At 42.8% G+C, this 23,592-nt stretch overlaps 1 protein-coding gene across 1 annotated transcript; it reads left to right on the top strand.

Annotated features, from left to right (window-relative positions):
- Positions 1-1,055: 1,055 nt before the first annotated feature.
- On the top strand, positions 1,056-23,399 carry LOC135878603 (SERTA domain-containing protein 2-like). Its single transcript, XM_065404309.1, has 3 exons — positions 1,056-1,126; positions 4,575-4,705; positions 22,541-23,399. Exon 3 carries the CDS (start codon positions 22,545-22,547, stop codon positions 23,397-23,399), a length of 855 nt encoding a protein of 284 aa, XP_065260381.1. The 5' UTR covers positions 1,056-1,126; positions 4,575-4,705; positions 22,541-22,544.
- The last annotated feature ends 193 nt before the right edge of the window (positions 23,400-23,592 follow it).

The raw sequence follows: 23,592 nt of genomic DNA on the forward strand, positions 1-23,592 counted from the left end.
TGGTGCTATCTATTACATGTTAAAAAGGTGCTTGGTCCTGAAAAAGACGCTGAGGAGCTGTAGGTCTAAGCTGCACATGGGATCTATGAAAAGAAGGGCCTTTGCATTTCTTTTACCAGCGAGGGGTCCAAAGGCCACCATTGAGGGGCTGCTTATAAATTGTTAGTAAGAAGAGGTGGGTGGGTCCTTCCTTTTGCCCGTTTCAGTGTTACAAGGGATGGGCAGATCTTGAAGCTCACCAAAAAAACGGTTGCCTAATTTATGGGCAGCAGATCCTTAGGGGAAAACGGACGGGGCTCCCCCAAATAGGGTGACCAGATGTCCCGATTTTATAGGGGCAGTCCTGATTTTGGGGTCTTTTTCTTATATAGGCTCCTATTACCCCCCACCCCCTGTCCTGATTGTTCACACTTGCTGTGGTCACCCTACCCCCAAAGCATGGGGATCCCTTACACTCCGCCTTAAATCAGAGGCACAACAGCCTGCGTGCAGCAGCTGGAGGGTAGAGGTACTGCTCACCCCCGTGTCGCTGCTGGCTGCTACGCCCAGGGCACCCAGCTGCCGCGGGGCTAAGCCGTGCACTCATGCCGCGGCATCACGGTGCCTGGGGACTGCGGGCTGCACAGCGTTGCGCGAGAGGAGCCTCCTCCCAGCAGGAGAGTGGAGAGGGAGACCCGTCCCTCCAGGAGCGGGAGGGGCGCGCGCGCTCCGGCGGAACTGCGGCTGCGCCCATTCCAATTGGACGAGGGGGGTAGCCGCCCCGCCCCCTCTGGCTCCGGCGGCTTTGTGATTGGTCGCGGCTGTTGGGTAGGCAGAGCCCATCCCCCCAAAACTAGCCGGCCAGTGAAAAAATGGTTGCTGGGCTGGCTTGAAGAGCCGCTGGCCAATGGGAGAGTAGGGCCTACTGCCGGCGGGCGCGGCGCGCGCAGCTACCTCTCTCCCTGGGCTGGCCGTGGTGCTGCGTGCGGAGGGGAGGAGCTGAGGTGGCCGGGGCCCGGCGGGGGTGGCTCTCGCCTCCTCCTGGAAGGAGTCCGAGTCCCAGCCCCGCTGAGGGAGCCCGCCCGGCTGGCTGGGGAGGGCAGAGCAGCCTGCGAAGGAGCGGGCGGCCCGCTCGCTCTTCTTTCAGGTGAGGCACCGGCTGGAGCGGGGCGACTGAGCAAAGGTGGTGCGGTGGGGGGAGAAGAGGGGCCTGAAGGGGGACTTGTAGGGAGGGAGGGAGTGGCTGGCTGGTGAGGGGGGGAGCGGACCTGGCTGGGGGGACGGGATCTGAGGGCGTGCGGGGGGCCACGGGGACACCTGACCTATGTGGGGGACGAGTCCTGACTGGGAGGATGGGGGTGGGAGGACCTGGCTGACTGGGTGGGGATGGGACCTGGGGGGCTGGGTGACTGGCTAGCTGCTTGCAGGGACTTGGGGGGTGAGGGTGGGAACCTGGCTGGCTGGCTGCGGGGAGCCTCTAGGAGGGGACACCTGGCTGGCGATTTTCAGTCCGGGCGGGGATGAAGCGCTCAGATCAGTTCTAATTAGCCTGGCTGGAATCTCTGGAAAACGGGGCAGGAGGAAGGGGAGGAGAGGAACTTTTCACAGTTCAGGAAGCCCAAGGTTATCTTTGGTTTTACTGCTGCTCATTGCTGCTGGGGGCGGCACAGGCAGCCGTTTTCAGGAAGTACCCAACTTGTCTAGTCTCTTTTCACGAAGGCCAGATGGTGGCAGGCTCCCCTGGGCTTTATTATAAATGGTGCATTTGCAATAGTAGCTGTAGGGATGGCGTCAGAGAATCTTTCTTGGTCCCTGTCTGTGTGTGCTCTATCGTTTGCAATTATTTAGCTTTTAATCATACTGCCTTTTGGAAAAATGCTAATTGCAGCCGCTACATAACTGCTTTGTACCTTTATCGTATGTCTCTTCGTGTCTATTTTATAAGTTCCCAAGTTTGCCTCAATTTCCAGCAAATGACTCATACTTACCTATTATCCTAGTCTCTCCTATGCATATTGCAAATTTGCTGCACTAACAAACATGATTAATAATTTCTGCTCAAGATAGGGCTGCAATTTATTGAGAGAGGCTGCAGCAATTTAGAATTGAGGTGCCTTTACAGAACTATATGGGAAGCTTGCATGGTGGCCTTTTCTTTTATGTCTGAATCAGCCAACTGTGTCAGATCTCTCAGTTCTGTGGGCACTAAATTAAGTTCAGTTGAGTTGGAATAATATAAAAAAACAGATACTACAGTGTTTTTAAGTTAAAAGTGGACCACAAACAAATTGGTACTGAAAGAATTAACATAGAATTGGAGGGGGACAGAAGGAAGAGAAATATATTTTTATAGTCTATAAAACTGGTAACTATTTACAGAATAAGCAATTAGGTTCCCAGCTTATGCTAAAAATGAATGCTTTCTGGTATATAGGCCACTTGCGTTTGATAGTCTTTTGTATTTTGTACTGTCACTCATTGCATACCAGTGTGAAATTAACTAAGAATGGTAAACTGGTGGCTTGGAGCATGAAAATGAGTTATAGTTAAGGAAAAGATCCTCTCTTTCCAAATAATGACAGGTTTCAGAGTAGCAGCCGTGTTAGTCTGTATCCGCAAAAAGAACAGGGGTACTTGTTAGTCTCTAAGGTGCCACAAGTACTCCTGTTCTTTCCAAATAGCTAATCCTCTACATAGTTCTTTAAGGTCTATATGTAAAGAAATTTGAAGGATGTTGCATATTTTTCACTTTTGTTAAAAACCACTTTTGCATTATGAAATCTTTTTATTAATCTCAAGTTTGAAACTAAAATCCTTTCTTACGTGAGTGTGCACACTGACTTGTCTGTTCCAGAGCTCTTATAAAGACTATATTCCCCATGAGCTTCACAAATAGATTTTTTTTTAAAGTACATTAACTTTCAGGCCTATCAACCATGTTAGTGCTTTTTTTTTTTTTTAAACAAAAAAAAAAAGTCATGCTTTTTAATGTTCTACTCAGTGTTAAAAACCTATTTTAATTTCTTGTCAAGAATGGTGCAGACCTTCAAGAAGCCAATTTCTGTGAGGAGTAGGGAGTTGTATCTGAATAGTTGTCTTATTGTTGGGTTAAATTGGCAGCCTCAAACTAGGGTGACCAGACAGCAAGTGTGAAAAATCAGGACGGGGGTGGGGGGTAATAGGAGCCTATATAAGAAAAAGACCCAAAAATCAGGATTGTCCCTATAAAATCCGGACATCTGGTCACCCTAGTCTCAAACCGAGCGTGTTCTACTGCTGGATTATTACTTCTCTTTTTACCAGCTGGTCCTGTGTGGTGAAATTTTCAGGTGGAAAAGCAAACAAACCCATACATTTTACAGAGCTCTCTGTAGCTAGATGCTAATAAAGTAAGGTGTTCTCTGTTAATAGAAATATTAGAACTAATTGCTATGTTAAATGTACTTGCAGATAACAAAAATATTGGTTTATGAATAATTGAGTATGATTGTTGAAATGAAGATTTTAAACTGAAAAGCTAGTTCTTGGTTACAAAGGAATATGTTTTCAACTAGATATAGTGTTGATATTTACTCCAGTGCTGAATTTTCTAAATAGACAGACTACTGTGGCTAGGTCCAAGTTTGAGGAAACATTCCAGGCACAGACTGAAAAAGCACTCTGCTACCAACAGCACATGGGATTCCAGGGGGCAGATAGCTGAAGTCAGTGGAGCTATGACAACTTGCATCAGCTGAGGATCTGCTCCCAAGAATAAATGAGACTATCAGAGCACCCCAGTTTGTGAACCTTAGTGGAGGCTGAACAATCTCTTTTACTACACCCTCAAGCCTTCGCCTAGTCCACTAGCATCACTTGAACTTCAGCCACCTTGTTATAATCCAAGTTGCAGTTTCTGTTGTGCACTGATGAACCACACACACTCTGCTCTCTGGGTATGATGAAAATTATACTATGTTGTGTGTTATTTGCAAATTTATGGCTCAGGTCAGTTCACTGTATTCCCTAGGGGCCTCATACATACTGAAGATGAGGAAATTTGGGTAATTACTGCGAAAAATATTTTCATTAAACTAAAATCTAATAAAATCCAAATCTGGATGCCTAATGCCATCTCTCAGTAGATATCAGTTTTGCAATATGTATGTTATCCAGAAAGATTTACTTATAACTTGGTCTGCCTGCTGTCTTTATGATCATGTTAGAAATCCTCTGAAAGAGAGCAGTTTGTTGTTGCAGCATGTTGGATAAGATGATGCAAAATTAATATAGCTGAAACTGGTACTTGGTGGTCAGTTTTCTGTGTTATGTTTAATTGTGGAAGGTAATTACCATTTAACATGATCTGCTGACAAAATATAAATTAGAATTTTTAAGTATGAGCCCAAGGCATCGAATGAACTTAATTTTGACTCTTGTATCAATTCAGGTTTTTCAGTTGTTTATAGTTGTCCTATTAGCACTGAATATCTAAAATGTCAGTTTAAGAAATTGGTCTTAAATTTCATGCTGATGATTTGTCTTAGTATATTCGGACTTATTTTTTGTAAAGCAATGTCATAGTAATAGAACATTTTTATAATTCTGTCCTAAAGTTGCATCATTCTACTGAAGTGGATGACTTGGGCTGTTATCACAGTTGTATAGTTCAACACCATTTCGGATGAATGCGCTTTAAACAAAATCTAGAATCTTCCTACGTGGAACACCTTTCTAACTTGTAAAGGTAACGTTTTTTTCTGTGAAATCTTATTTTTACCTGCACAGTTTCTTCAGATTATTTGCTTTGAATTACATGTTTTATGTGAGTTTCTGTTCACTTAAACATTATAGTGTCACAATAAATTGTTTGCATAAGACCCCATTTTTCTGCGTTATAATAACTAGGGCCCCAATCCTACAGTGAGCTCCGGGGTGCATGCTCATTGACAGTCCCTTCAGCTGCAGGAATTGGGGGCCTTATGGGAAGTATGTCTACAGTGCAAAAAAATAAAAATAAACCGTCCAGGACTACAGACTCCGGCTCACGCTAGAGCAGTGGCTCTCAACCTTTCCAGATGACCGTACACCTTTCCGGAGTCTGATTTGTCTTGCGTACCCCCAGGTTTCACCTCACTTAAAAACTACTTTCTTATAAAATCAGACATAAGAATGCAAAAGTATCACAGCACACTGTTACTGAAAAATTACTTTCTCATTTTTACCATATAAAAGAAATCGATTGGAATATAAATATTGTACTTACATGGCAGTGGATAGTACATAGAGCAGTGTGCGCAAGTCATTGTATGAAATTTTAGTTTGTATTGACTTCCCTAGTGTTTTTATGTAGCCTGTTGGGAAAACTAGGCAAATATCTAGGTACCCCCTGGAAACCTTTGCATACCCCTGCTTGAGAATCCCTGCACTAGAGCAGTAAAAATAGCAATGTAGATGTTCCCCCTTGGGCTCAGAAACCCACCCCTCTTGCTTAGCTTCAGAGCCCAAGCTCCAGCAGGACTGCAAACACATACACTGCTATTTTTAGCTATGTAGTGTGAGCCCAAGTCTGTAGACCCAGGTTCTGAGGCTTGTTGCTGTGGGGTTGCGGGGGGGATGGGTGGCGGTGGTTTGTGTGTGTTGACATACCTATGTTACGTTATTACTATGTAAAAATAACAGGAGTACTTGTGGCACCTGTTATTTACTATGCTCTCTTGTGAGGCAGTGTTTCTGATATATGCTGCTCTACCATAAAATCTTGGGTGTGATTAAAAGAATGAATTCCAGTTTGACCCAGTCAAATGTTTTAATGCACTTTAGTGAATTGTGTGAAATATTGAAATGTATGGCCTTATGTATGAGGAGAAACACTGCTTTTTTTTTTTTTCTTCTTTTCTTTTTTTCCCCCCTTTTCTTTCCCCCCCCCCGATCAGTTGCATTTATTTATTTTTGGTGGTGAAAACTTCTCTGATTCTCTGCCACATACTAGCATTTCATCATTCTGAATAATCTAAATTCTCCTGACAATGGATTTTCATCTGGATCACTGCAGCTTGTATGCAGTTTCTGTCTATGGCGTTACATATGTGATCACATGCAATAGTTTTGCATCTTCAGTAGATAGGTGACTTAAAGAAGGAATAGGTTTTTTTCCAACTGTTTTCTATCAAGTAAGGAAAGCTGGTAATAGGCATTACATTGAATCTGATGATCTTTTATTTAGTTTGTCAATCCAGCTGTATTTTGCTTTGGTGGAACCACAGTTAAAAAGTTCAAATTTAATTAGTTAAACTTTTGCTGCAGTTTCTAGATTTAGTAACTTTTGATCATATTTGGTTCTGTTCAACTTTTGAACTGTTCCATTATGCCTTAGCTTAAATGACAACCCTCCCCTCCTTCCCGCTGAAACCCTTCACCCAAAAATCTCAGCTGAAATGTAGCAGCTGCAACACTTTATATACTAAGGGGACATACTTGCAGGGTTCACATCTGAAAGTGGAATCATACGCACAAATGACAAGTTTGGGGACAACACTTTTAAAAGATAGGTTTTGGTCTTTTTTTAAGCCATGCTACCTCATTACTTTCCTGCAAGTGACTCTAGTGATAGATGTTGGATGCTAAGAGTACTTCTTGTTTATTGCTATAAGTAGTCCCACAGACATCACACCATGCTGTTATAGCCGGTAAAAATACAAATCCTGACAGAGCTGCTTCTTTCCAAGAATGAAATACCGAAACTAATAAGTAGCAGTAAGTGAACAGCTGTTCATTTTCTATACACAGAAAACTGATTACCATTGCTTTACAGAGAATGACTTGTGAATGAGGGTCATTTTAATATAGAAAGTCTCTTAGCATAATTATTTTTATTACTAAACTTTTCCTCTTTTCACCTCTTATTTTTAGATGAAGGTAAAACTTTTCACTTGAGTAGCACCTTCTATCCAAGGACCGTAGTACTTTACGAACACTAGTTTAGCTTTGTAACACTCCTGTAAACGTCTGAATTATCCTGTGTCTATAGATACTGAAACTAATGCAGAGAAGTTACGAAATAGAACCGAACTCCCAGTCCTGTGCTTTACCAAGGCTATTGTTTCTCCATTTATTTCATTTAGTGCTCTTTAGAATCGTGTCTATATTAAAAACATTGTTTGGCAGGTGGATTGTCCTCATTTGTAGTTTTATGAAAATATTAACTATCTCTTGTCACTGTGTTCAGATAAGTCCCTCTATTACTATTAAAAGTTATGTGAAGCATCTGTCAGTATTTGGGGACCAAAAAATGTCCTGCTCTAAAATCACTTAACATTATCTGCAAAAAGAACAGGAGTACTTGTGGCACCCTTTTTGAGGAGCTATTTCCTTTTGGATTCTAGCTCCAATAAATAACTTTACTGCACAAGAGCTAATTTAGATTTTTGGAAGTAACAAAGATTCAAGGCAGTATGTGGCAATATTCCTCTTTAAACCATTTCAGACATGCATACCTCCTATTTAATCTCTCATACCGTTAGACTAAAATAAAAAGCAAAATGCTTTTCTTTAAGTCTCATTCTGTCCATAAGGCTAGAGTCATATCTTATCATTTAGTATAATATATTTAATCCTTCTTGTCTCACCTCATAAAATGACCCAGCCCCATTGTTAATAGAAACCTGAGTTGAACTGTAAAATCCTCAGGGACCTTGGCTAGCAGGGCAGCAGTTGTGATTATCCAATCACACCTTGCTGTGTTATGTAAGCTATTTTGGGTTGTCAGTGTAAATCCATTCCTAATGTCCAACCTGGTCACTTCTGTTTTGTCCCTTGATCTCTGCTCCATTAACAACACTAGCTTCTCTACCTCTTTGCTGCTCTTGTCTCTCTTTTGTGGGGAGGAGAGGGAGTAGCCATTGCAGGAATGCTCAACCTCCAGTTGTCAGGACCTTACTGTGCTAGGTACTGAAATAAAATGTGGGTAGATATGCTCCCTTACCCTTGGATGTTTGCAGCCTAAGACCGGATGCAACAAGTACATTAGTTAATACACTAAAGATTGTCATGCTCAGATACTACAGTGATGGGAGCCAGATACGTACCACAGATTGATAGGTAAGTGGCAAATAGTAGCAGGGAAGGAGAAAAGATGAGGATAACAAGTTCACACAGTTACATATACTAGCTGTGTGCACAATTTGATGGTTCTGAATTATAACTATTTCTAAAAGTCACCTACAACTAACTTCCTTTCTAGATGGCCACTGTTAATTTGCTGACTTACTGTAAGCACCCTTATGTTGATATCTCCATACCTCCTCCTATGTTGTTCCTAGTGCTTACAACACCACCCTTTCAGAATCTATTCAAGCCCCCAACTCTTAACCCTCACCTAATTCAAATTATTGCTAAAAATCTCACTTCTCTAGTATTGCCTACATTAAATGAGTGTTTACAAAAAATAAAGGTACCACCAAGATGTATGAAAACTTAAACTGGGTCATCATGTAAAATCTCCATAACCTGTGCCCTTTCTTGCCCTATCCTCTTGTCTATCAAGTCCATCGCTTATATTGTAAGTTTGGGGCAGTGAGACTTGTCTTTTAGGTGTTTTATCTTAAGTGCCTCGTACAGTCATATGGGCACTCTAAAATCTGAAATTTTGAAAGCATGTCAGTCAAATTATATGCCATGTCTGAATGAGTCAACAACAAGATGCAGCTGTGAATAAGGCTAATATAATTCTGGGGTGTATTAGCAGGAGTTTGTATGTAAAACCAGGTAATTGTTCTGCTATCCTCAGCACTGCTGAGGCCTCAGTTGGAGTATTCTGCCTACTTCTGGGCACCATACGCCAAGAAAGATGTGTACAGATTGGAGAGAGTCCAGAGGAGAGCAACAAAAATGATAAAAGGCTTAGAAACCATACCTATGAGAAAAGGTTAAAAAAATTGGCATGTTTAGTCCTGAGGGGAATAAAGATTGAGGGAGGATCTGATACGTATTCAAATATATTAGGGGCTGTTATAAAGGAGACTGTGATCAGGTGTTCTCCATATCTACTGAAGGTAGGCCAAGAAGTAAGGGGCTTAATCTCATAGACTCATAGACTTTAAGGTCAGAAGGGACCATTATGATCATCTAGTCTGACCTCCCGCATGATGCAGGACACACAAGCTGACCCACCCACTCCTGGAATAATTCTCTCCCTTGACTCAGCTGTTGAAGTCTGCAGCAAGGGAGGTTTAGGTTAGATATTAGGAAAAACTTTCCAACTGTAAGAGTAGTTAAACTCTAGAATAGGCTTCCAAGAGAGCTTATGCAATCCCCATCACTAGAAGTTTTTAAGAACGGACTGGATGAACACCGATGAGGAAGGGTCTAGTTCAGTAGTCCCCAACTTTCAGTGTGGCGGGTGCCGGATTACCAGCTGCCGAAATGCCACCGAGAAGCGACATCATCGAGAAGCGTCGCTGCCAAAATGCTTGTCCGGCGGCCGCGCTCCTCGTTGGCGGGGTGCTCCCTTGTCAGTAGGCGGGCACACATAAATGCCCTGGCGGGCGCTATGGCACCCTCGGGCACCGCGTTGGGGACCACTGGTCTAGTTTTATTTGGGTCCTGCTTCAGCACAGGGGGCTGGATTTGATGACTTTTCAGGGTCCCTTCCAGCTCTACGTTTCTGATTTTGACTTTCTTGGTATAGTTATTCTAGTTAATTAAGACTTGGAAATAAGAAGGGCAAACATGATTGTTGTGGCTATTCCCACAAGGTAGTATACCTGACTTAAGTCTGGTCTACATTACAGAGTTAGGTCAACATAAGGCAGCTTATGTCAGCCTAACTGGGTAAACGTCTACACTGCAATGTTTCGCCCACCCATTTAACTCGCCCGCTACACCAACCTAATAACTCCACCTCCGTGAGAGGAGTAGCATTTAGGTTGATGTAGTTAGGTTGACGCAGTGTCTGTGTAGACACTGTTGCTGCCTTTGACAGATGGAGCCCTGTCCGACCCAGGACTCCGGCTGTCAGCCCGGGGCAGTGGGGCTGCAGTTGTCAGTGCCCCACAAGGCCCCACTAAAGTCGGTGCAAGTGCTTCTGGTGAGGACCCGCACTGCCGACAGAAGGAGCGTAGTGTGGACACAAAGATCTGATTTAATTACTGTGGTTACTGTAGGTGGACCTAACTTAAATTGACTTAATTTTGTAGCATAGACATGCCCTTAAACAGGCATAAGTTCAATAAAGATGATTGTAAAAGTGACCCCTCACTTGAGCAGAAAGAAACGCACCAGGAGATCCATTAAGGCCAAGTTACAGATTCTAAAGCTGGGGTGGGCAAACTTTTTGGCCCAAGGGCCACATGAGGGTATGGAAATTGTATGACGGGCTATGAATGCTGACGAAATTGGGGGTTGGGGTGCAGGAGGGATTGAGGGCTCTGGGGTGGGGCTGGGGGTGCAGGAGGGTGCTCTGGGCTGGGACTGAGGGGTTGGGAGGGTGGGAATCATGGCTTGGGCAGGGGCGTGGGAGCGGGTCAGGGGTGCAGGCTCCAGGTGGCGCTTACCTCAAGCAGCTCCCAAAAGCAGCAGCATGTCCCGCCTCCAGCTCCTACATGGAGGTGCAGCCAGGCAGCTCTGCGCGCTGCTCCATCTGCATGCGCTGCCCCAGCAGATCCCGTTGGCCGCGGTTCCCAGCCAATGGGAGCTGCGGGGGAAGCACTTGGGGTGGGGGCAGCGTGCGGAGCCCCCTGGCTGCCCCTACGCTTAGGCTTTGGATGGGAGACATGCCGCTGCTTCCAGGAGCGCCTCGGCTGGAGCGCTGGAGTGGGGCAAGCCCCGGACTCCGCTCCCCAGCGGGAGCTCGAGGGCCAGATTAAAACATCTGGAGGGCCGGATGCGGCCCCCGGGCCGTAGTTTGCCCAACTCTGTTCTAAAGTCAGAAGAAACCATTGTGATCAGCCAGTCTGACCGCCTGCATAATACAGGCCAAATGCTTCCTTAGAGATCATGTCCATCAGCATGTACTGTAACAGCAAATGAATGCCAGTTAGCCCCAGTGCTGGGTATTGTTCATGAGAAGGAAAAGTGTGCACACTGTATACAGTCCTAGATTCTATAAATTCACTTTCTTGGAAGCTTTCTCTTGTTGAAACTTGCACCACATGCAGTTCTAAAGTTTAGCAATGTTGCATACTTCCAAGTAGGATGTTTTATGAAGGTGGAGAAAGAGGAAATAAGGAAATGGGCTTGCCCAAGCAGAAATAATGGGAGATTCTAACTCAATCATTCACTGCTTTCCTCCTGTGACTGTTTCCAGCTGCACTTCCTCACCACATGTCAGCAGCAGCTGCTCTGCAGCATCAGTCCCTGTGACAGATGGAGCTGGTGTCTTCCTCTAAAATTGTAGCACTTGTATAATCTGCCACAGGCTTCTCAAGGTTAACATTTCTGGGAGCCTGGAGTGTTTCTTTTGCATCGCTGCCTGCTCTAACCAGGCATCCCATTTGGCATTCTTTGCTGATGGTTGATCAGTGACATGCCTTCCTGTCTCCTCCCACTTCCTTCATACTTGAGTACAGTTTAGTATTGTGGCCCATGGTTGCTTTCTCCCAACCCAAAGGGGCAAAATTCCTGTGGAGCTACCATGGGTCTTACGTGGGAAGCATGCTGCTCAGCCAGCACCTACTCCAGACTGGATCTGTGGATGCAAGCTCCTCTCTGCTTACTATCAGAGAGGTAGCCGTGTTAGTCTGGATCTGTAAAAAGCAACAGAGTCCTGTGGCACCTTATAGACTAACAGATGTATTGAACCCACGAAAGTTTATGCTCCAATACATCTGTTAGTCTATAAGGTGCCACAGGACTCTGTTGCTTTTCTCTGCTTACTGACATGGATGGTAATATTTGCCCCTCTTAACAGTGAAAAGTAAGCTTTTTTGACTTTTTATTAATATGCAAAAAGTAATTAGGCTTTCAAAACTCTTAATGTAAGCTTTCCATCATAAATGACCTATAACTCAATGTTGGTTCACATTGTATGATAACTTGGTTAAGTAGATGAGAGGACAGTACCCAAAATACTTAAGTGTAGAATTCCCTATTTTTAATTATTCTGTGTGCGTCATGATCAAGGACTCCAATGGAGACCCTAAATTATTTTCTAGAATATGTTCTAGTTTTTATCTAACTTTAAGGAAAGTGTAATCTATAACTTGTCCTTTCATTTCTAACTGGATAAGTACAAATCTCAGATTTATGTTGACATAGGCTTTAGTCTGTGCTCACTTTGTATATTTACAGTGGAATTTTGAAATCCGTACCCACATGATCATTTTGCTAGGGCCCTATTTTTGAGTGTTGAGTAGCTTCCTGGAATTAGGCGAAAGCGAGAAGGATACACTTCACAGCAGTTTCCAGAAGCTCCTCCTACAATCTAGCATGTCCAGTTTGTGCTTCTCTGTTGACCAGATTGTACAGTTCTGTCAGCTGTTTGAAAGGACTGACAACTGGAGAGCAGTCACTCAGTAACACAGGATTATCTAGGTATGGAATTGATAGAGGTTGGTTCTTCGTCTGTAACAAAAATTATAGTGGGAAGCGGATTACAAAATTAAACAATGTGGTCATAGTTCCATGCTGCGTAATGGAGCAGCACTGAAAAAAAGAGTACCTAGAAAAAATTACAATACTCTTAAAAGGTAAGTTACCCATAGAAACCTGGAGCAGCTTGTTAAAGATATACTCTTGTGACAATTTGACAAATTATTTTATACTAGAAAGTAAAGCAAAAGGCCTGATTAAATGTGGTTTATTTGGTAAGAGAGGCTTCATGCCTTTGTAGGTCAACGTTTGAGTGTATTTGACACAGAATTGAAGTGTAAAATGACGGTAGTATCGTGGTTACTAGCGGAAATGTTAGCTGCAGAGTTATTGCAATGCTGCTTTAGTTTTATTCTCCTCTTTAAAAATTTCTATACTTCTAAAATTATCTAGCTTCTAAAAACAGACTTGCAGCATTCATGCAGTTAGGCAGACAGCCACATTAAACAGGCATAGTTAAGGCTGCTGCAAATAAGACTAGGTATTCTAAGTCTTGCCCCCTTTATGGATTTAGAAATAGATTTGGTTAAAAACAAATTTGCTTTGCTCTTAGGCTTCTTCATGTACTAGAAGAGTTTTAAGTGTAATGTTTTAGAAAGCTACAATCACTCAAACTGTATTAAACATTTCTAGGACAGCTAGTATTAAGGAGGCGGAACTTATTTTGTTTAGATATTGTGGGAGGAAGTAAGGGAGGGCATTAATTCACGTGTGTGTTGGAGTGTTTAGTGTGATAGGCACACTATGTGAAATGAAAAGTTAAAACAAACTATATAAAACTTTCATGCAGCTTTAAGGATTTTTAATGTCCATGTCTCTGAAAATTTCAGCGCGGTGAGCTGGAATTTAGCTGAGTGTCTCCTACTAAAATTGATAGGTTTGCAGTAACTCAAACACTATGCACCTCTCTCTGAGAGAATGTAGGGATTATCATTTATCCATATTAGTCAAATTGATTAGACTTCTAAAGGTTCCTGGATTGACAATGAAGCCTAAATATGCATTGCAGAAAAATTACATTGACTTTGCAACCTTCAAGTTATTTTAAACACTCAAAAGTTAAGAAATACTAGATTTTTGGTGTCCTATACAACCTTAATTTGGCCCTCTTGTCCATATGTATTAGTCTTTATTTAAGTGATCACATACTGTTTTTTTCATTCAGTGTGCAGGATGGATGACGCTCCCTGAATGGGTAAGCTATTCAATATTTTTTTTTATCCTTGTTCAGCATGTGGTTCCAGGCCATTTTGCTGCACATTATCTAAACCCTGCACTGATTGCAGAATTAGATTATTTTCTCACGGCTTTTCTGTGACACTCATCACCATAGCAGATGGCTTCTTTGCAAACACTAATTTAAATTATTTTCACAAGGCTCCCATGGGATGGGGTAATGACATTATTCCTAAAATAGATTTCCCCCCCCCAAAGATTGCTCCCCAAATTGCCAGAGAATCTCAAATTGGACACCCAAAATTAGAATAATATAGGATCTGATTTTTGAGTATTTCACATTATTTTTGCATTGTATATGTTCAAAGCACATTTTCTATAGACTTGATCTACAGTTAAGTCCTCAGCATTTCTGTAAATCAGGCTCCAGATGTCTTAAGTTGAGCACCCAGAAAAAGAGAGACAATTAATGGCCACTTTTTAAAAGTTTGATTTAGGTGATTTGCTCAGTATAGTCTCCAGTTGTTTCAAAGAACAAGACTAAACTATTTTTGTGGAAAACTTCCACCCAGATGGTTGAAGTTTGGCAAAATTAAAACCAACTGAAAGCAACATCTTTATAATGGAAAGTATTAGGCAACTTAACAATAGGCAGAACTACTAGCCCCACGTGTAACTTAAAAGTTCATTTGAATGGCAAATTTGATTTCCTACAGGAACATCTACATCAAAATACACAGAGACTATGAGGGAGTCTCACTTTCATTCCTTTCCCACCTAACGGTCTTCCTTCCCCCTCTGCTCCCCACCCCCAGTTGTTCCTAAGTGCTGCTCCGTCTCTTGCATCCTGTTACCTTAGACAGCACTCTTCAGTTATGTTCTGGTTCAGTTCAGCTGTGGTGCAACACAGAAAATGACGCATATTATCAATGAATGCCTGCTGACTAGGTTCAGCGGTGGCCTAGAAGAACTGCATCACGCCACTGAAGATGCCATCGCTTGGCTAGACCACTATGCACATGCTAAATCTATGGTCCAGGCAGATGGATGCATTGGAAGCCCTGCAGTATGTTCTGAAAATCTGAGATGGGATCATCCTCTGGGGTGAAGGGGCTTTCTTCCTGCCATTCCCCTCTACCCAGAAATCTAGCAGCAGATTGTCTTAATGGATAATGTGTGGTAATGGACTGGCAGCTAAAGTAGTCAGCTGGACTACCCAGTACTCACATAAAAGGGAAGTTGGGAGGCCTTCTACAGTGTGCTGGGCCTGGATCCTGGCGTGCAAAGGATCTGACATTAATCTGCCACTGGGTGTCTAATTTGATTGTTTTTGTGTTGAGTCTAAGGAGTAAACTCTTTCCAGTTGTATGGACAAAACCAGGTCCAGGCTTTACCAGTGTCTTCAGCAGAAACTGAAGTCGTTTTTTTTTTTTTAACTGCATATTATAGCTGAGTGTTAGCCACGCTGTGTTCTCTCTACTGCAACCAAGTAGAAAAAAATAGGAAAAAATACTCAACTCAAATATAGAACTGCTTTTTTCTAATGTGTATAGTAGTAGGACTGGTTAATATCAAGGCATTGTTGTTTTGAGCCACTTCATAGAATCCTAAAGTGCAGGACTGGAAGGGGCCTCAATAGGTCATCTAGTCCAGTCCCCTGCACTCAAGGCAGGACTAAGTAATAATTAGATCATCCCTGAAAGGTGTTTGGAGGTTTTTAAGAACAGGTTAGACTAGGGTTTCTCAAATTGGGGTCCATGGACCCCTGGGGGTCTGTGAGGGTACTCCAGGGGATCCACAAGTCATGTCCAGGGCCACTGGCCCCACTGATCAACTCCTCCTCCTCCCTCCCAGCGTCTTCTGCACACCACTGAACAGCTGTTCCACAGTGTACAGGAGGCACTGGAAGGGAAGGGAGGAGCGGGGATAGGGCTTGCTCAGGGGAGGGAGTGGGAATAAGAGGGGCAGAGGTGGAGTGGGGACAGGAAGAGGTAGGGTAGGGGTGGGGCCTTGGGAGAAGGAGTGGAGTGGGGGCAGGGTCTGGGGCTGAGCATGAACAATTTTAAATGAAAATGGGGGTCCTCGGGTAGCTAAAGTTTGAGAACTGCTGGGTTAGACAATGATTGAGATTCTCCAATTTGTCCCACATCTTCCTGAAATGTGGTGCCCAGAGGTGGACACATTATTCCCGCTGAGGCCTTAGCATGAAATAGAGCAGAAGAATTACTTCCAGTGTCTTGCTTACAACACTCCTGCTACTACATCCCAGAATGATGTTGGCTTTGTTTTGCAACAGTATTACACTGCTGACTCATATTTAGCTTGTGATCCACTATAATCCCCAGATCCCTTTCCGCAGTACTCCTTCCTACCTGTCATTTCCCGTTTTTTGTATGCGTACAATTGATTGTTCTTTCCTAAGTGGAGTACTTTGCATTTGTCCTTACTGAATTTCATCCTCTTTACTTCAGACCATTTTTCCAGTTTGTTCAGATCATCTTGAATTTTAATCCTATCCTGCAAAGCACTTGCAATTCCTCCCAACTTGGTACTGTCCACAAACTTTATAAATGTACTCTCTCTATGCCATTATCTAAATCATTTATGAATATATGGAACAGAACTGTACCCAGGAACAATCCCTGCGGGACCCCACTCAATATGCCCTTCCAGTTTGACTGTGGTGATTACTCTCTGGGAATGCTTTTCCAATGAGTTATGCACCCATCTTATAGTAGCTCCATCTAGGCTATACAGGTCTGTCTCATCTTACGTGGGGCTTCCGTTCCACGGTTAGTGCGTAAAGCGAAAACCGCATATAGCTAAAACCCCATTGAGTTCAATGGCGGGCGAAATCGCCTGCACTACAGGTATAGTATTAAAATTGTTTCTCTTTTTTGTTTTTGTTTTTGCCGACCGCGTAAAGTTGAAATCGCGCATGTTAAACGTGTGTAAGATGCGTCAGACCTGTATTTCCCTAATTTGTCTGAGAAAGTATGCAGAGTTGTTGTAGCTGTGTCAGTCCCAGGATATTAGACACACAAAGTGAGTGAGGTAATATCTTTTATTGATATTTTATCTGTTGGTGAGAGACAAGCTTTCCAGCTACACACAGCTCTTCCTCAGGTCTGGGAATGGTACTTAGGGCATCACCGCCAAATACAAGATTGAACAGATAGTTTAGCATAAGTAGTTAACACATTCTGAGGCTCATTCCAGGTGAAGTGTCCAAACACTGCAGCATTAACAATCTCTCTGGGAACACCATCCTTGCCACCATGCATTTCACTTTCCTATACACCAACATTCCCCACAATGGCTGCATAGCTGTCTGCCTCAAATATTTACAAGACAATGGACAACCCTCAGATATCCACTCCATAGTATTGCCAAACTTATCCATTTCATCCTCACCCATAACAATTTTACATTCAACAACAAACACTTTGTCTAACCATGGGAACAACCATAGGTACTAGCATGGCTCCCCAGTATGCCATCCTCTTCATGGGACCTTGAAGAAGAATTTCTGGATAAATGCACCACAGAAACAAGGATATTCCCTGGACACATCAATTATATTTTCATCCTCTGGACAGACCACTTAAAATCCCTCCTAATTTCCACCACAACTTCAGCAACCACCACCCATCCATGAAACTGTCTCTGGTATGCTCCCACACTAACATCAAATTCCTGGACACCACAATCAGCTTCAACAATGGAACCCTACAGACAACTACATAGAAGAAACCCACGGATCAGCACACCTATCTTCATAGATACAGTAACTACCCCAGATGCACCAAGAAATCTATCTACAGCCAGGCACTCAGATACCACAAAATATGCTCTGGGGAGAAAGTTCGGGATACACATTAGCACACTCAAAACCACTTTCTCCAAACAAGGATACTCCACCAGAGAAGTAATTCACATCATGGAATGGGCCACCCAAGTACTCCAAGAGAGCCTGTTATAATACAGAAATAAAACCCCCTCTGACCACACACTAGTTGTCACCTACCACTCAACACTGGAACCCATCTGGGGTATCGTCAAACTACTACCACCCATACTCGATGGAGACCCCATCTGAAAGAAATCTTCCCTGAACTCCTTTTTCTGGCCTTCACACAACCCCCACGACCTCTCCAAGATCATCATCAAAAGCAGGCTCCCCACAGACCAGGACACACCAACTCAAAGCAGCATCAGGCCCTGATAGAACAACAGATGCAAAACTTGCAGACATGCCTCCACTTCTACAGTGATCAACAACCACTGACAACACACCTTCCAAGATCCCTGGGTCCTACACATGCCTATCACAACATGTGGTGTACCTCATCCACTGCACTAAAGGCCCCAATAACAACGGTGTGGGTGAAACCAGACAATCCTATACTCTTAAATGAACTCTCATAGGAAAGTGATAAAAGACAAGAACACCATCTCACAAAGCGATCTTTCTATACCTGACCTATCTGTCCTCATCATCAAAAGAAACCTGCACAACACTTTCAAAAGATGAGCTTGGGAGCTAAAATTCATAACTTTTGCTAGACACTAAAAATTATGGAGTGTATAAAGACACAGGATTTATGGCTTATTACAACAATCTGTAACCCACTAACTCCCCTTTTTGTCTTATGACTACAAGGGTATTAATGGGCTACTTCACCTTGAATAGTCTCTTAGAATATGTGCTAAATACATACGCTAAACTATTTGTTTGATCTTGTATTTAGCTGTAACAATGAGGAGTCCTTGTGGCACATTAGAGACTAACAAATTTATTTGTGCATAAGCTTTTGTGGGCTAGAACCCACTTCATCAGATGCATGGAGTGGAAAATACAGTAGCAGGTGTGTGTATACGTACACACACAAATAGATAGTACATGAAAAGATGGTGTTGCCTTACCAAGGGGGGTGGGGGGTCAGTCTAATGAGACAAGTCAATTAACAGTAGACTACCAAGGGAGGAAAAATCACTTTTGTAGTGGTAATGAGGGTGGCCTATTTCAAACAGTTGACAACAAGGTGTGAGTAACAGTAGGGGGAAATTAGTATGGTAAAATTAGTTTTTGTAATGTATTCTACTGTTAATTGAATTCTCGTTAGACTGACCTCCCCACCCCTTGGTAAGGCAAGTCCCATCTTCTCATGTAGTGTGTGTGTGTGTGTGTGTGTATATATATATATATATATATATATATATATATATATATATATATATATATATATATACACACATATATATAACCTGCTACTGTATCTTCCACTCCATTCATCTGATGAAGTGGGTTCTAGCCCATGAAAGCTTATGCCCAAATAAATTTGTTAGTCTCTAAGGTGCCACAAGGACTCCTCATTGTTTTTGCTGATACAGACTAACACAGCTACCCCTCTGAAACCTGTATTTAGCTGTGACACTGTGTACCTTTCCCAGACCTGGGGAAGAGCTCTGTGTAGCTGGAAAGCCAGTCTCTCTCATCAACAGAAGTTGGTCCAATAAAAGATATTTCCCCACCCACCTTGTCTCTGATTTTGTAGGCATTTCTGTGGTGTTCTCTGCCACAGCTTCTCTCCATTTGCATGCTGTAAATGTGAGCAGTTGTGTCTGTTATAGCAAAATGTGTGGTTTATAAATTTTATAGTTAATATTATGTTGAGACTTTCATTATAAAACTTTACCTTCCTTTTAGCTTTCTGAAAATCTTTAGATACGATTTTCTGTATGTGTTCTCAGGCTGTAGGTGAATTTGGGAAGAGGGGGCTGAAAGAGAATATGGAGCAAAATCTATTCACTTTTTGAGATGAAAGGTTAGAGGGAGGACTTTTCTGGTGTAAGATTTTATGAAGTTATAATGAACATGTTACTCGCTGCTGAATTTCTCCAGGTGAAACTTGGCAATTAGTTCTTAACAAGGACTACAGCACATTCTCTCCCCCCTCCCCCCCCCAAAAAAAGAAAAGTAACTTTTACACATGCAATACAAAATTCCTAGTATGTTTAGAGCTATGGGACTGAAATAGTCCAGCATACAAAGTTTTACTTTCCCCTTCAAGTTGAAAAGTAATTTAACAGTGAGGGGTAACTAACCAGTGGAACAATTTACCAAGGGTTGTGGTAGATTGTACATCACTGGCAATCTTTAAACCAAAATTGGATGTTTGTTTTTCTAAGATATTCTCTAGGCATAACTTCAGGGAAGTTTTCTAGCTGGTGTTATTCAGGAGATCAGAATAGATTATCACAATGGTCCCTTCTGGCTTTGGAATCTATAAATCTGTGAAAAATCAGTTTTGATGAGTAAGAAGAGATCGAGGAATTTATGGGGTTTTATATAAATGTTGGCAGTTATGGAACAGTTTTGAGAGGAAGACTGAATTCTGGGTACTGTGTGTAGGTGGGCTGCTTGGGGTGTGTGTGGTGGTGGGCGGGGGAGCTGCATACCTATACTATTATCTCTAATTTTTCCCACCCAGGTGCGGAATGAATTTTGTTATGTGCACCACTGTTGAGGTGATGTGTGACACATCACCTTCATATCGGTCGGTGCACATAACAATTCATGGGGTGGGAGTGAGGCCAAGGGGTTTGGAGTGTGGGAGAGGGCTCAGGGCTGGGGCAGAGGGTTGGGGTGCAGGGGTGTGAGGACTCTGACTGGGGGTGCAGGCTCTGGGATGGGGCTGGGGATGAGGGGTGCAGGAGGGTGCTCTGGAGCTATGGTGGGGTGAGGACTCCCGCACAGCTCTCTCTTCCTCACAGCAGCACCTGGGCTGGGGGGAAAAGCATCTCTTCCCCGCCGCAGCAGCTCCGAGGCTAGGGCCGCAGGATAGGCGCTCCTCCCCCAGCCCCCGCAGGTCCGGGCTGGGGCCAAGCCAGGGGAGGGCCCCGGGGCCCAGGCCGTGGCGTAGTTGGGGCCGGAGGGCCACTGCGGCAGATTGGGGGTTGGGTTAGGTTGGGGCCAGGGGAGAGGGGAGTCCCGGCCTCAGCAGGTCCCCGGGCGGGTTCCCTGAGCGCCTGCATAGCGCTAAATAGGCTGCTGCGCAGCTTATAGGGACCTTAGCTGGGGAGTCCAAGATGAATACCTCTGTTTTCAAGGCCTTAACATCTGTGGGATCATCTAACTGCGAGAGCCTACAGGAGCCTGCAATTGTCATCTCTGGTGCAATGCAATTCCACTTACCTCCTCCAGTAGCATCACTGAAAAGCAGCAGGCTTGTTCTTTCCCCTTAAGATTCTTCAATAAGCTTTTACCTGCACTTCTTCCATTTGGGAATGAAACGGCATGATGCGTTCTACTCCCCACTTAGCTCATTAAGGGAGACTGTAGGCTTCTTGTTTGATTTTGTTCTCTCTCTTAGAGACTAGTCTGGAGTGTTCTAGTCTCCAGAAAAAATAATTATCCATAAATCAAAATCCCTCACTGTTTGGTGTAATGACTGGCAGGTTTCTTGACCAGCAATGAAAAGAGGGCTGTCCTGCAGCCAAATTCCCTTGCCTGTCATATCTGGACCTCTTCCCTGCTGCCTTTTCACTGCCTGTACTCTTAAATTGTCTGAACATTTAGTGGCATAAGCACATAAATGGCTTGAAATCCCTGATGTAATGTTTTAGGGCAGCATAAGTGCTGACAACATCCATTGAGAAGTTTGCGTTTATGAAGGAACTTACACTTCTAAGTCCTTTGGCCTCACTGGTACTTACTGGCATACATTAAATGGGGTGCACTTCACATGTATGTACGTAGGAAGCACATCTACATATGAACACTGACTGACGTGTTCTTCAGCCCAGTCCCAGGATATTGGAGCTTACACAGAACTCTTCTTCAGGTCTGGGCTGAAGCTGAGCCAATAAAAAAATATTGCCTCACCCACATTGTGTCTCGAACACTGACTGAATACAGTTTTCTATTGTGGGAGTGTAGTAGCTAATTTTTCTATTGTTCACAACTTTATTATATAACCATACCTAGTGGCTGATCTATTCAATGAGAGCTACTATCTCTACATGCCAAGTCTCAAAATCCATCTTGTAAATTTCATGGCATGGGGAGGGACTGTGGTGAACTCAATCAACTCAGACAGTTTTGTGTTCCAGTTGGGAGAGGAGAGGAATTCAGGAAAGGAAATTTCAGCCTGCAAGTTTTGACCATATGAAAATAAGGTTAATGAAACTTGTTTTGCAATCTTAACTATATTATCCACTAACAAGGGATTACTATAATACAAATTCTGAAATATTCCATATAGCTAGGGCAGTTATAATAATGAACCTCTCTTTACTTGGCAGGATAACTGTGAACCTTTTTTCCTATCTTCATTGAGTTCCTCTGTAATTCTGTCTTTCTAACCTGGAAGGGTTGTGAGCTTTATTTCAAAATATTTGGCCTAGTAAGCCTGCAAAATGTTCAGTTTTTAAAAAATTATGCAGCTATTAAGAAGCCTCAATATGGTCCTGTTGATTCAATTTTTTGTAGTTCTCACTATTGTTAAATATAGTTCACATCTCATGATTAAGTAGCTGATTTTTAGATTTTTTTTCTCTAATCTAAAATTGTAAGCATTATTAGGGAATCTAGTTGGAATAAGTACATCTTTCTTAATAGAAATAAAAACTTCTGGGGAAGAGAGGGTATGCTCCCTTAGCTATGTGTGATCAGCTCTCATTAGCATTGATTAACTTATACAAACTGTCTCCACTTTCCCCTTTGCCCACTGTTAGTAATATAGCTTTTGTAAAAGTGTGTGGTGTTTTCCAATGATGCTTAATTAAAAGTTTGACTAGAATTTTTCTTTTGCAGGTTCATGTTGGGGAGAGGCCTAAAACGCAAGCTGAGTGACTATGAGGAGAACATGGCTGGTCTCTCAAGTGCCTTTGATTCCAGTCGAAATCTGCCATATCCACTTAAGAGGCAGTTAGTGCTGAATATGTGCCTCACTAAACTACAAACTTACAAAATGCTGGTGGAACCAAACTTACACCGTTCTGTGCTCATAGCCAACACAGTAAGGCAAATTCAGGAGGAAATGAGACAAGAGAGTAGCCAGCAGCCAATTAATGTATGCAATGGCATTGCTCCCAATCCTTCCAGCTACCCAGGAATTGATTCATCTGGAATTTCTTTACATTTGCCTTCAGGTAGCAGCCAGCAAGAGTCTAACTGTTGTAACTCGTGGTCTGCAGAAGGCCCAATTGAAAATAGCCTGCTGATGGTTTCAGATGATGACATGTCATCTGCCATTTCATCTATTCTGAAGGATTTGGACTTCATGGAAGATATAAGTCCACCTACTTCTTTGGTTCCAGCTGGAGATGATGAGCCGCCGAAGTCTCCTGAAAACACATGTCTAAAACTAGAAGATGATAGACAAGATTTGAAGGGAGCTGAATGTGTTTTTGGTTCCTTTGAAATTTCAAATTCAACCAGTTACTTAAAAGATTTGGCTATAGATGACATCTTTGAAGATATTGACACTTCAATGTATGATTCCGACTTCTGCTCTCCCCCACTAATGGCACCTAGACCACCTTCTGCTGCTACAGAAGAAACATTGAAAACCTTCCCATCTTGCAATTCTTCCTCAACAAACAATATTCCGATATGTAGAACAGATCTGAGTGAGTTGGACCATATCATGGAAATTCTTGTTGGATCTTGATATTTATTTTTTAACCAAAGATGCTTTCTGTGCTGCCACTTATCATTGGTTTGAGGATAAAGCCACTGGGAAAGCTGCAAGGAATTTCTTTTAAAACAAAACACAGTTGTCCATGAGCAGTTCTTAAAATGTCTGTTATAAATCAAAAAAGTGGCAGTTTTTTAAATGAAATTATTTATTTGACAAATTGTGC

Source organism: Emys orbicularis, chromosome 4 (genome assembly GCF_028017835.1).
Source record: "Emys orbicularis isolate rEmyOrb1 chromosome 4, rEmyOrb1.hap1, whole genome shotgun sequence".
Lineage (NCBI taxonomy): Eukaryota > Metazoa > Chordata > Testudines > Emydidae > Emys > Emys orbicularis.

Bases quoted from the DNA above. Each gene is read 5' to 3' on its own strand.
- LOC135878603 (XM_065404309.1), top strand. From the start codon at position 22,545: ATGTTGGGGAGAGGCCTAAAACGCAAGCTGAGTGACTATGAGGAGAAC.